Raw genomic sequence first — 14,822 nt, forward strand, 5'->3', positions numbered from 1 at the left:
CCGAAAAGCGTCTTACGCGCCAGTCATTTGCATGGCGGTGACGCAAACCCCTTCCAAATATTTCCCGTACCAAAAAGTGCTCAATGTGGCTAAAGAAGTTTTCACTTCAATAAACTTAAAATATATACACACTCACCTATACACTTGTAGTTGTAGACACAAACACCTGTACACCTGTACACATGCGCATATCGACACCAACAATTTATACTACGCCAATTCGACTTTTCGATAAGTTTGTTTTTTGAATGCGAACTTGATAAAATGTGTTTTTATATGTAATAAAAAAAAGAAATGTGAAATTGCAATGAATAAATTAACCATTAAAGATACCAAATTTCAAATAAGTTTCTTAATTAATATAAAAGGTATCACGTTTTTCCCTTTTATAAGCCTGTATTGTAAAGTTCACTTTTAAGAGTTAGCTTAGTATAAATTGCTGGTGTCGATATATTCTCACGTATCCGGCGAATCAAAGTTAGCAAAAGATACACATGTACACCACCATAAGCATAAATAAATGTGCATACGTATTACCACTAATACACACGCAGTAAATGTGTATTACAGAAATATTTACTAAAGACCCCAAGTACACAAGCTAATTAACACAAAAGCTAAATTAATTTCTGAATTCATTCCAGTGGACCTCTCACTATACACGGATGAGTCCCAGCTCGACAAGAAGTCGCGCAAACGCAACAGCTCCAAGAGTTCGCCGCAGACCAACAGCGACACTAATGAGACTGTGGTGAGTATATTATTATACCCTTACATCAATTCAGCCTATCGCAGTCCACTGCTGAACATAGGCCTCCACAAGTTCGCGTCAAAAATGGCGTGAACTCATGTGTGTTGCACATAGTCACCATTCTGGGCAGGCGGGTTGGTGACCGCAGGGCTGGTTTTGTCGCACCGAAGATGCTGCTGCCCGTCTTCGGCCTGTTTATATATATGGTGTGTATATATACACACCCTTACATTTATCAAAATACGGCAACGTCTCCAGTTCGGCTACGACATTTGTATCTTGGTTCGTTCTATCACATTATCAGATTAATTACATAATTGTAGTTTTGCGGGATTCGCGGAATGGCGTTTCGGAAAGGCGGGATTCGGGTCAATAAGTGTAGCGCAATCCCGCGGAGTTGCGGAATCTTGCTTTGCGGGATTGCAATCCTTAGTTTATTCTAAATTTTTGCTAATATAAAGGAAAGTTGGTATAGTAGTGAAGGATTTCATCCTCGTCAAGTGTCTAGTTTTTTACTTATAATATTGTGTCGACTCGACTTAGTACCGTTTATCGCGTAACTCAGGTTATAACTTTAGCTCAGCGTACTTATAATGATTCGTGTAATAGCCTTAAAACAATATATTTTACTACTTTGTAAAATATATGTAAATTAACAAATTTAAAATATTTTCAATAGAATGAAGAGGCGACGCCTAGCAAAAAATCACGCACGACGCCAAAACGTAGTCCGAAAAGCGTACGTAAAACGAAATCAACGCCAAAAACGCAAAAACGAAAATCGTCAGGTAGTACGCCCATAGTGGCGACCTCTAGCAAGGTAGGCATAGTACGACGGATATATAGAAATGTACGTATCCGCTGTCATCTACTAAACACGTGAGCAGCCTAAAGCTGAGGTTTGCTTTGGAACTTCGGAAGGAAATTAGCAATCTTGATTAATCTATATATAGATTTAAATCTATTTTTACTTACAAACGGACAGACAATGAATCAATATTTGAGTTGACTAATGATCAAGTCAATGATTAATGATTGTTCACAGTACCTTAAAGTAATGATACAGAATTACACTTTATTTTGTTTTGAAATTATAATATCTATAATAAAACATTTGTCTGTCCTTTTGTCTTAGGAATTATTATCAAGTCAATGAGACTTGGCTCCGAAGTACCAAAGTTATCAAACTGAGGCTGATTGGGCGTGAATTGTTATGATTGAGTCGTTAGTTAGTGAATGCGAGTTGAGTGACTCAAATGGATGGCCGTTATTTTAATGATAAAATGCATGTTCTTTAGTATGATGAAGGTAGTACAGTGATAGCAAGTTATGATTGGGTTGAGGTACAATTTCTTTTTATTTTTCTATCACATATTATTGCGTTCATTATCATCCATTGAGCAATATTTAATATTAAAATCAAAAGTCAATGATGATTTAATGACAAATCAAAAGTTAATTATGATATATACATAAATTACGCGGCACTTTGTTTGTCCGCGATGGACTTCTAAACTACTTAACCGGTTTTAATCAAATTTGCACACCGTGAGCAGTTTGATCCATTTAGAAAGATAGGCTATATTTTATTTTGATATAATTATTATATTTAAGAAAGAAAGGCGATACGATGTTCGCCAGGTTAGCTACTAATTAATATAGAATAGTATCATTCGCCCTCATCTGTCATCGCTTGCTTTTTGTGTTGTCAAATTGTGTTTTGTTTTTTTTTTGTTGTTTAATATTATTTTTAAATTTTATTTTCTATAATTTCGGGTGATTTGCGTTTTTCTTTTTATTATATTTTATTATTTTTAACACGGCGTGTAGTTTGCATGCATTTACGAAAGGAATCGTCACATTTGTGATAGAAACACACTTAACATTAGAAAGTAAATACTAAAATACTAAAAAATGCATGCAATAATTTTAAATAATATTTATAATTAAATAAGATGTTATAAGATGTTATTAGAATAAAATTTGCAATGTGTTTCTATCTTAACTTAAAGTTAAGTTAACAAGAGAACTTGCATTTGTAAATAAAAAAATTAAAAAATTAAAATAATAATATTTAGAAAATATATTTTACAAGGCAAGTCTACAATATAGATATAGTAAAAGATACTCAAAAAAAAAAACAGATCATATTGCATTGTAAATGTTTTCAGACTGCTACAGCATTAACGGAAAAGGCAAAGGCGAAAACGCCTACAAAAAGGACGCCAATTAAACCAACAAAGGTTGAGACGCCGTCCGCTACACCATCCAGAAAAGGCCGGCGAGCGGCTAAAGGTATGGATGCTAATTGGTATGTATGAACTGAACAACATTTTCCTGCTAAAACGCCAAAAGTTAAATTTTAAATTATTTTCAAAGTCCTCGCACCTCACCCGATCGCTATATCTAATATATAAAATTCTCTTGTCGCGGTGTTTGTAGACCGATTCTCATGAAATTTTGTGTGCATATTGGGTAGGTCTGAGAATCGAACAACATTTATTTTTAATCCCCCTAAATGTTAAGGGTAGTCTATCCCTCAATTTTATTTTTAATTTTTAGATAAATGTTTTATTTTATTATGATTTGGCGTTACTAAATACATACAACCCTAAATTTTCACCCTTTTACCACCAACCCCTATGTTTAAATAGCGTTTAGCGGCAAGACAACGTTTGCCGAGTCAGCTAGTATTAATATATAAATAGATAAAAATAAGATTTAAAAAAGATATATCCTTATATCTATATTTATAATGTGGCGAATTAATGATACTTTTACTGTTTGAGTCTTACGCCGAGTTGCACGAAAAGAAATTAAAATTTAAGTATTGATTAAACTAATTTAATCGCAAGAATTGTATGAAATTCTTGTGATTAAATTAGTTTAATCTCTACTTAAATTTTAATTTTGTTTCGTGCAACTCGGCGTTAGTGTAACAATATAGAACATATAGTCATAGCTCACTTATGAAGTATTTTTGAAAAATTTAACACTGGTGGAACTGATGTCTATATGTTACAAATGTACATATTAAAAATTATAGTGACCAGTCCGTTGTGCAGTTTGTAGTGCCTGCTTTTTGCTCCGGGTGTTGTGGGTTCGATACCCACCCCGAGGTCTGGGCTTAATATATATATTTATTATTCATATCTTATACTATTAAACGAGCAATTCTTGTATATATATATAATCTGAATCTCGGAATCGGCTCCAACGATTTACATGAAATTTAGTATGCAGGGGATTTCGGGGGAGATAAATCGGTATAACTAGGATTAATTTTTAGAAAATGTCATTTTATCCTTGTTTTTAGGCAATGAAAAAATGGCTACAAATAAAATACGTTAGAATACGAAGGTAAATTTCGCAATTGTCAATAAAGTTATAGTAGCTCAGGTGGGAAATCGGCCGGTCGCGATCGACCGAAAATACCACGGTTCAAATCCTCATATTTCCAGATTAAATTAATTAAACGCCTCACACTCAATGGCCTGGTTTTTGATATAATGTTACGTAATATGAACGCGTCATAAGCTGCACTTATAACTTTACAAACTGCCTCGTGATTTTGCCTGTTTAAATTAATAAACACTTCACACTTAACGGCTCCACAGTAGGATTATCTCCTGTGTCGAGGGTCCGTAAACACACACAATACACAAGCACAAACGCCCAGACCACGGCAAATATCTATATGGCCAATACAAATATCTGTCGTGAGCGGGAATCGAACCCGTGACCGCCTGCGCAACAGTCAGTACTGTGACCGCTGCGCCAACGCGTCGTCGATCGATTATTATTAGCTAGTTCTCATTTCTTATTATTATGTCGGTAAAATCGAAATATATTATTCATATTTTATCATTATTATTTTATTTTTGATTTTTTATATTTATTTATATTTTTATTGTCGGTAAAAAAAAATATTATTCATATTTTATAAATATGTAATTCGCATTTAAATATGATTTCCAAAAGACACGATTTCCTAAAAAATACCGAGCTAAGCTCGGTCACCCAGGTACTGTATGATTATCGAAAAAAAAAATGTAGCTATAACAGTTGGCTGTTACCTATAACTTACCTATAACACAAGCAATAAGTTGCTTACTTTAGGAACAGACGGCGTGTATGTATGTTGTAAATATTTATCTATTTACTATTATTAAAAAAAAATGATTAATATAAACAACTCATTGTTACAGAAAACAAACCATCCCCCGTAGTGCCAACACCATCAACCTCGACCGGCAAGACGGGCCGCACCCGTCGCCCCATAAAGAAATAACACACCACGCTACACTCCGAAGCGAACAGGCGTCTCACCTTCGACATCGTTCATTGGAGCTAACACGAGTATCAGTCTGGGTCTTTACACACTTATTCAATTGCGTTCGTAAGTGCTTGTAATCGTTCGCAGACGTCCGCGATTATTTGCAGACGTCCGCAAACAATAGCAAAATAATAAATCCATATAAGTTTTATCCTGCATATAAATGTCGAATTGATCATTATTTTTTTTTATATGAGGTAGAATGGGCTATTAATGTCTGTTTCGCTTCAGTTTAGAAACTACAACTTTTAGATCCATATTTGCCAAATATGCCATAAAATATAGTAGAATTTGATGATGAAAAAAAATTGTATATAAAAAACTTTTATCTGTTGGATACAATCATCCGTCAAATAGATATTCAGACTGGTGGACAGGTCTTGATACTGACAACTAATGTTTTTTTTTTCTTAAATAATTTTCTAAATTAATAACTCTTAAGTTACATATGACAGAATGACACAATTTGGAGCCATTAAATAAAAGTGAATTATAGGAAAGATCTATATAAATAAGATTATATAATAATATCTTGAATTATATAAATGTGAGCGGAAAGTGTGTAAGACCCATACCCTGACCGTGTTGCAAATAAATAGATAATAGCTATATTTTTGTTATAGAAATGATCATTTTGAAACGATTTTGCATTAATATGACCACAAATAACACATTTTGTCTTATTTCCTTAAACATAAATTGTTCCTTATAGGAACTTATAGGATATATTGTGAACGAAAATTTAATATTTCGATTGTAATTTGAAAAATTGTTGTTAAACCCTTCCATAAAAATAGTTGTTTGACTTACAGTTTGACACAAGAACGTTGATCAGAGTCAATGTTTTTATAACTTAACCAACTTAACTTTTATATTATATTCATAAAATTTCGTTTTTATTTTAAATTTTTCTGCAAAATATCAGATATAACTTTCATGTATCAGACTTATTTTATTATTCTTGTGTTTGGAGTGCGTTCATTTTATAATGATTTACGTATTTTTTTTTTGTTTTTACAATAATTAGATGTAATGTGTCAACAATAATTGTGTTGTTTTTCTTAGAATATTTGGATTTTGATTACAAATAAATTTTATAAGCTGTAGTTGCTTATAACTTATCGTTTTACTTTCAATGCTGTTGCTTTGAATTTTTATTTTTATATAATGACCAAATTTTCTTTAAATACCCATAATTGATAAATTACTTCTATCTGTAATATTAAAACTTTAACTGACTTTAATTGATCATATTGGAACTTGTAACTTGAGGGTCCTTCTGTCATTTACTGCTGTTAAATTTAATGGAACCAAGTATGTATATACTTAATTCTACTATTTTTAATATATTTTTTTATACTATCCATTGTAACCAACCATCAAGATGTAAAGAATTTATAACTTTTAAATATTTTACAAATGAAAGGTAAAAAAGAATGTTTGTATTAGTTAATAATGATTTATAAAATGAACGTACTTTGACTATTTTAATTTAAAATATTATAGTATGCAATAAAAATATGTGCAACAGTTCCCTGTTCGTCAGAAGAGGAACGTCTGTATAAATACTATGGACAAATTGAGACAACATTTCGAATTATAAAAGTAACACGTCGTATATACTATTGTATTTTAACCCAAAATAGTACTAATTAATCGTTATGTATTAAATAAAACGATTTTGAAATGTTGTCTTATTTTATGAAGTGGAAGTGTAATAGGCAATTTGCTTTTATTTAATATTATAAAAAAAATTGTTTTTAATAAACTCAACATCGATTTCTAGTATATTGTTATTGTCTCCGACATAAGTTATATAGAATGATATACAAAAATATACAGATGTCAAGGGGAATTCGTCAATTTGATAAGAAAATCAAGCAATGTTATTAAATATATTGTATTAGATATGCACGGAATAGGCATTTTGTCATGTATATTTATCATAAATTTGTTATGAGTTTGACATCACAAAATTTTCTTTAGATTAGCTCTGTAACTTTGCCTTGTATGATTCGGTTTATACTTATTTTTATTTTTTTCTAACAGTCAAATGTAAATACTTAAAAATTAACAAAAAAATATCATATTATAATTGTAATACGCTGATTGTTACGGAGTGACTCCATTTCATCGGAGTTATTTTTGACGATCGATTACGAAGCGATGCGGATTGATGCGAACAACTGCGATCAAATTTGGTCACTCCCTACCTTCAGGTTTAAGGAAGTTATATATTTGGGAGGTGTTTTACCTCGTTAAACGTTAAGCAATAGATAAATAAGTTTGATTTTTTTTTTGTATAAGATTAATTCTAAAATTCTTAACTTTTTACTAGAATATTCGATTTTATTGCGACGAAAATTATTGTATATTAGTACAAAGCATGAAAATTGATGGGCGTTAATACATTGATATATAAAGTTGCTTCGGGAGAATATTATTTTGATATGACTTATGTTTACTTTTAATTAGGATATATGAAGCGTTCGATTGGATGAAATTAAAAGTTTTCGATCACCGATTTGGACCAATCATTCTTAGCGATCTGTACACGTTAGTATACGGACGCGTCACTGCCTATTGTATCAATTGTGTAGTTAAATCTTAAAGTAATAGTAAATCGGATTTATTTCACGACACAGCGGATAGCTGCGGAAAAATGCGATTCGGTTCGATCGACGAACTTATATACATCAAATCGATGTATCGATAACGCACATTTAATGTATTTTTCTTATTATTTTGTTACATCACTAGTGTTCGAAACGGTTGTTACACTTACCCTTGTGACGTACATTTTGTTAAAACGTTTTCCAATGCGGATGACCCGATGTTGTTGTATCGAAACTCGTGTGAGTGTGTGTGCAAATCTTAGACGAACTAAGTACCTAAATTTAGGTGGTATTTTTAAATAGGTAATATCTAAAGAGTAAATAAGTTTAGAGTATAAATTATTGCGTGTGAATTTTCTGTTTGTCGGAGCGAATGTTAACCGGTCCTCTGGTACAATGGCGTACATATTTTAGCGTTTTATACAAATGAGAAATATCAGTTGAGAATACTATTGTAACAGAAAGTCCACAAATTTTATGCAATTCAAAAATAAATATAAATAATTTAAGGAAATATTGGTGTTTTTATTTTTCTTTTTCCAATTTCGAAAGTAAATCTATACAAATAAAAACGGAGTGTCTGTTCTAATATCAAAATAACCGCTTTTTACTATGAGGATGTATACACGGTACATGTACCAAAAGGACACTATAAAACTTTTGTCTGTCTGTCTGTTCCGGCTAATTTCTGAAACGACTGGACCGATTTTGAAAGGACTTTCACTGGCAGATAGCTGACATAGTAAGGAGTAACTTAGGCTACTCTTTAACCGACTTAAAAAAGGAGGAGGTTACTCAATTCGACCGTATATATATAGATATATATATATTTTTTTGTATGTTCGGGGATAACTCCGTCGTTTGTGAACCGATAGTTTGGTACCATGATAAGGAAACCAGGATCTGATGATGAGATACCAGAGAAATCGAGGGAAACTCGAAAATCCGCATAACTTTTTACTGGGTGTACCGATTTTCATGATTTTTAATTTAATCGAAAGCCGATGTTTATCATGTGGTCACATTTAAATTTCATCGAGATCTGATTACAACTTTTGGAGTAATCTTTGATAATGCGTATTTACTTGACATTTTTTTTGTCTACCTATTATACGTTGCATTACTTGTCAATATAATTGAAGTCGGTTTTTATTCGTTTGCCTGCAAACATAATTATATTTTAGAAATTTATTTATTTTATAAACTCTACGAACTGAATAATAACTTTTTTGTTAAATTCCACGCGGACAAAGTCGCGAGCACAGCTAGTATATTTATATAATCCAAAATCTACCGTTTTGAATTTGTTTTAATTGTATCCAGCTTCACTCAGGCCATCAAGACGAATCTAAAGACACCTCAAACGTTAAAATCCTTCAAGCCGTATAGGCTGTAGTGAAAATCAGAAATCTACATACATATACATAATATATACGTACACTCGAAAAACATTACCCTTCTTCTGCAGTCGGGTAATTAGTGTGAGGTAATTTATCGACGGGACTTCCTTTCTTAGCCGCAGTCAGGTAAATACAGAAATGCAAATTATTTCTAGGTTTTATAGAAGTTGTAACATAGCTTGAGATAATATCATAATAAAAAGGGTTATTTTTAGTTAGTGATCATATTTTGTAGGTTACTTCAGGTTATCATCAATATCAACTTTAACTTTTGCATTAAGTTTAAAAAGCAAAGAATAAACGATTAATATAATGAAAACAAATAATTATTATATAATATTATGTAGTTGCAATCTTTCCGAAGTACCTACAATTAATTTTTTTTTTAAGAAATCCTTGAACTTATCAAAACCATAATTTTCCAGTGATTAAATTTCTATGTAAAATTATTTGAGCATTTTTTGGTAACAAATCACCTGTCTATATTAAATTTATGGTAAGTACTAAGGAAAAATCCGAATTCCCATATTTTTGTTAGCATTAATTATAGTCCAAGGTACAAACTAGACGTGATCTCCACCCATCTACTTAATGGAAAAAAAAACTAAAAAAAAAAACGAGTGTGCTTTAGACCACACGACTGAAGTAAAACTTCTTTAGTTGTCCCTACAGTACTATACGAAACGAACTATCTCTTTCTATCTTTACTAACATATCTCCCGCTCAACTTCTGTTCGCCTCGTCCGACCACACTTTTCGTAACGCTCTCGTCACGCATTCACCAGCTTACTCCCTAAGTATAGCGTGTGTAAGGTTTTACTTCAATTATCTCTAGTATGTTAAAGCAAAATGCCGTGTGGTGTCTGCCGAGTAGAATAGCACTAGCCTCTTTTCTTCCCGTGGTGGTCGTAAAAGGCGACCGAAGGATAAACCTGTCCCAAAATCATCAGGGTCCTAAAGAAAAACTTTATTTAAAACCCAAAGTCATTTGTGGCATAGCTCTAAAATGCGAAAGACTCCCGCAGCCAAACTGGCTCCACTTATCGACTCGTCATTCCTGTGGGCCTAGCCAGTGAGTTCGAGAGGGTGGCGCAGAGCAACTCTGCGTTTTCCTGACCTAGGCGAGTCTGTCTGACACTGTCTAAAATCGTCTGCAATAGACGGACTAAGGCCAATGAGTGATGATGAATGAATTAAAGCAAAAGCAACAGCAGGAGTTAGAGGAACAGGCTAAGCACTCTCAGTACTTCTGTTCTAATCAATTATTTGGGGTTGTCCATTGATCAGTTTTTTTAGAAAAATTTTGACGTCGTCCCTTTGGTGGTGGCGGGGTTTTAGACTACCCTCTCAAATATTCTTACCTTCTGTTTATATTTAATTACAGACATAACGTGATTAAATTTCGGAAAATTAAGCATCATGATACAAATTTTTAGACAAATTAGTAGTCTAAGATCCGAACTAGACATCTTCACCCAGATGCAGCAGATGGGTGAAGTTCGTCTCTAGTTCAGATCTACTATTTGATAATTAAAATCCGTTAATTAATAAAAACAGTTTTATTATTTCGCTACGAAGTAAAACTGTTCCGTTTACTTTTAAGTCTTGACAAATTTAAGAGGAGTTTTTAAAAATAAAAAAGACAGCTGTTTTAATTTTTTTATTGATCTTAAATCTATGTTCACGAGGCCTCCATAGCGGTGGCAGTTTCCTCTGTGTATTTGCCTTTGTCTCCACCGAGAGCAGCCAACCTTCCCTTTGCTCTACGGTCCAAGATGGTCTTACGATCTTTATTCATCTTAAGCTTGACAATTACACACTGAAAATAATACACTATATGTTATTATTTACATAGATTTAGTTTATTTATTATTTGTTTTGTTATAATCAGAGCCATGGAAGTGTTTCAGCAGTAGCCGTGTCCATGCTAACTTTGGTCTAGCCTCCGTTAGTGATGACACGGTCTAAGTGAAAAATTATCATCATTTTATATGATTTTATGTTTAACATATACACAGAGAGAGCTTTTAAGGTAGGTGACTTAACGCATTTCGATAAATATATCTTTTGTAGTAATAAATGTACACATCTACATATATTAATTAATTGAACCCATTACTCCAAGAACAAAAAGATTTTGTATTATTACAACATTTTTCCCATCTAAGACCTAAAATCCTGTTGCAATGTTAGTGTAATAGTAACATAATTCGATTACAATAATTTATAAATACAATGATGTACTATTTTAAAGACAATTGAATAGTTTAAAATTATTATTAAGTAACCAAAATAGTTACTTTTGTTTGTTATAATATGAACTTCAATTGGCTATGTAAAGATTAAGTGACAGTGTAATTACATTTGTTATTTACAAAATTGAATATTTCTCGTAGCATAATAGTTTTTCAATTACAGTTACAGAGTTTAAAAATAGTATCGAAACTGCACATATGTATCTCCTTTGCGTCTTTTCCATTCAAGATGATATCTATACTAATAATATTAAGCTGAAGAGTGTTAACTTGAACGAGCTAATCTTAGAAACTACTTGGTTCAAATTGAAAAATAATTTTTTGTCCACTTTACTGAGGAAGGCTACAGGCTATACTATAGTGTTTCTGTACATTTTCTTCTCAATTTAGACATCTAATAAAAAAAAATTGTATTAGAAATCTAGTAGACACCTTTGAGGGGTGGATACCGACGTACGCACTGGCACCGTTCGCCTTCTCTCGCTGAATCCTCTCAATGTATACCACAAATTTCTTACGATAAACTTGTACGACTTTGCCAACCTGTTGGCCCTTGTAGTGGCCCCTGACAACCTGAAAAATGACAACACCAACATTATTATTAATTAACTATACTACTATAGATAATGAAATTAATTTTGGAGTGAGACAAAATAATCAGAGCCATATTTTGAACCATGGTGTAGCTTCGCCGCCACTTCCTGGGCGCTCAGAAGAAAACCTTCCAAGCACACCGTTCAGTAGCAGCAAGCAACTACAGTCTGTGAATGGTTTGTCGTCATCATATTATTTCGCTCAGAGTTAAATGCATAAAAAAAATTAAATTGTTTTATTTTGCTCATAGGATGTAGTTGACATTAACTAGAAGCTCGGTAGCCTCTGTTATAAATAAATTATTTTTTTTTACTGTTTTTTGTCTATATTATGATGCTTTATACATTAAAAACATTTAAATTTAAGTATAGTAAGTAGAATTGTTTTTGGAGTCGACAATCTGAATGTGGGTCTGTTATGTGTAGATATCTAATAGGTTATAAATTATATAATAATAATATAATTTATAATCCATACTTATATTATACAACGTGAAAGTGAGTTTGTTTGGTCCCGTTTCAAGGCTCAACGGTTGACAGATCACCATGAAATTTGGCATAGCTAAGGGAAAGGAATGGACAAAGGCTATCTTTGTAAGTAACAAATAATCATTTGTAATTCATTTAAGTCTCTAAAAAGTACATTTCGTAATTTCTATGTTTTGCTGCCAGCTAATTTCTAGATTTTACGAGGCGAAGCTAAAAGATAGTTACTGTCTGCAGATATTATTAGTTTTAATAACATATATGGACTTCTCGGTCAATAAAACAATAATACATTATAAGATTTTTCAGTTTACGATCTCTTTGTACATGACATTAATGGTTCATCTTTTGTGTGTTAGACCTACTAGACTGCTTGCAGAACTCTTTCTCGGCTACAGTTCATGTTACAGTTCTGTGAAAAACATTTTTCTAGTGTTTTAAAGTTATGTTTAGCCATTTTTTGGCAATTTTAGTAATATGAACTAATTTTCTATTCTGCCATACAGAATTATTTTTTGTTTAATTTGTGGTTACTGATGGTATTACTTTAGTGATAAAGCAAAATCACTCAAAAAGAATCAATTTTTTAAATCCAGTTTTTCGGCCAGATAGACGCTAGTTATAAAGTATTTGGCCAGATAGTATTCACCAGATAGGCCAGATGCGAGATATCCGTTTTATCTCTACTATTAACTATTTTCCAGCCAAATTTGAAGCTTGTAGCATAAAAAAAGGACTTTTCATACAAGCTTGTAAGAGCCATTAGACCATTTAATCTGGCCCTATTGAAAAAGCCGTTCTTAGCAGACATCTACTAACTATAAATTACTTCCCTGCCAAATTGTTTATATCCAGTTGTTTTAGAGATATCTTGATAAGTCAATGACCTAACCATTTTAAATATATGTATATATAGATTGTTAGCCTTTAAGATCTAGACACTTGCGGGCGTTAGCTGCGAAAAAAGCTAATTCTAATATTAATCTCAAAATTTCAACATTCTAAGTTACACCTCAGTGTCTCAGTTTTGGAATTACATTGGGAAAGCACATTTATGGGCAGAAGTATTTTGAAACAAAATATAAATAAATATACTATTACACATTCATATACTATTCTAATATCTAATTAGCTTTTATTTTTAACCAACTTCAGTTTTTTTTTTTTAAGTCAATTATTAATTACTTTAGAACACCTTACTGGGTGGTCTGATTTCGATGATTCATTTTTTATCGACATGTGGTGCTTGTAATGTGGTCCCATTAAAATTTAATCGAGATCTGCAAGCATCTGTAATAATTGTTTACTTGCAAAGTTAACAGTGTTATTTAAACAACTTTTTTGTTGTTTTAACCATAAAAACAATATAACTAGAGTAAGAAGATGCAAATGTTACCTGTACTTCGTCGTCTTTACGGATGGGCATAGATTTAACGTTAAATTTCTGTCTTAACTCCTTGGACAGAGGCGCAGACATGAGCACCCGTCTGATGTGTGAAGGGGCGCTAAAATGCCTCTTCCTGTTTTTCCTCCTGGAGGACGTAACCAGTTTATTGTATTTCATTCTGGTGCCTTTCGCTGAAAACCCAAAAGAGCACGTTTTTATTTCACTGTTTAGAACACATTAGGTTAGCACTGTGTGCTAAATGTCAAGTTGCCGCGGCAAATATTTAATTCACAGAAACGTATCATCATCAAAATAATCATTGTTTTAATACATTATACTACTTTAGATTTAATTTGAAACTAATAATAAATATATTATATCTCACTAACGAAGATTTTTATGGATTACTAAAACATACCCAAAACGACACGGCAGACTCAAATTAAAAAGGCATACAGATTATAAACACGGAGACATATTATACAAAAGTGTTGTCAGTTAAAAAAAATATTAAACCATTTGACAATTTTAGTCTGTAACAAGCATTATATCTCAAGTTTGTTACGTTTTTTACTAACAAATATAGCGATCATTTATTAAATTCATTTAATAAATAGCGATATTTTTTATTAAAGGTCAGTTAATAATTTTATGGTCACTTACGAAATACAAATTGTAAACTAATAAAATACGAAATTATTTTGTGCCACCACTAGTAAATAAAAAAGGTGTGTATGTTTGTACTTATCTATGAAGAGGTTATACTTCATTGGCTAGTTAACTTCACGTCGCTAACTTCTTCTTCCTTGACTAGCTACCTACAGAGTGTCGGATTTTTTTTTACGGTGTGCGCGGCTGCGCGCGCATCGTGACAATTTAGTCTCATAATATATTTCCCTAACGCGCTAAAAGAAGTATATTTTGAAAAAAAAAACCGACTTCATTTACATCGACGAGTAATACAACGTAGATCGACGAAAAAATAGTCAAGTAACTACG

At 32.2% G+C, this 14,822-nt stretch overlaps 2 protein-coding genes across 2 annotated transcripts in view; one reads left to right on the top strand and one right to left on the bottom strand.

The window, feature by feature from the left end:
- LOC123658560 (protein piccolo-like) overlaps positions 1-5,758 on the top strand; it is a 21,500-nt gene extending 15,742 nt beyond the window's left edge. The window contains 4 exon segments of the mRNA XM_045593938.1: positions 645-751; positions 1,431-1,601; positions 2,923-3,046; positions 4,960-5,758. Of these exon segments, the coding sequence (XP_045449894.1) occupies positions 645-751; positions 1,431-1,601; positions 2,923-3,046; positions 4,960-5,042 (485 nt within the window). The 3' untranslated portion in view covers positions 5,043-5,758.
- Positions 5,759-10,747: 4,989 nt separating this feature from the next.
- On the bottom strand, positions 10,748-14,344 carry LOC123658570 (60S ribosomal protein L26). The gene is made up of 4 exons (XM_045593946.1): positions 14,242-14,344; positions 13,833-14,014; positions 11,790-11,930; positions 10,748-10,921 (listed from the first exon to the last, which is right to left on the bottom strand). Exons 2-4 carry the CDS (start codon positions 13,998-14,000, stop codon positions 10,784-10,786), a joined length of 447 nt encoding a protein of 148 aa, XP_045449902.1. The 5' UTR covers positions 14,001-14,014; positions 14,242-14,344; the 3' UTR covers positions 10,748-10,783.
- Positions 14,345-14,822: the final 478 nt, after the last annotated feature.

The sequence above is a fragment of the Melitaea cinxia genome, chromosome 12 (genome assembly GCF_905220565.1).
Source record: "Melitaea cinxia chromosome 12, ilMelCinx1.1, whole genome shotgun sequence".
In the NCBI taxonomy this organism is placed as follows: domain Eukaryota; kingdom Metazoa; phylum Arthropoda; class Insecta; order Lepidoptera; family Nymphalidae; genus Melitaea; species Melitaea cinxia.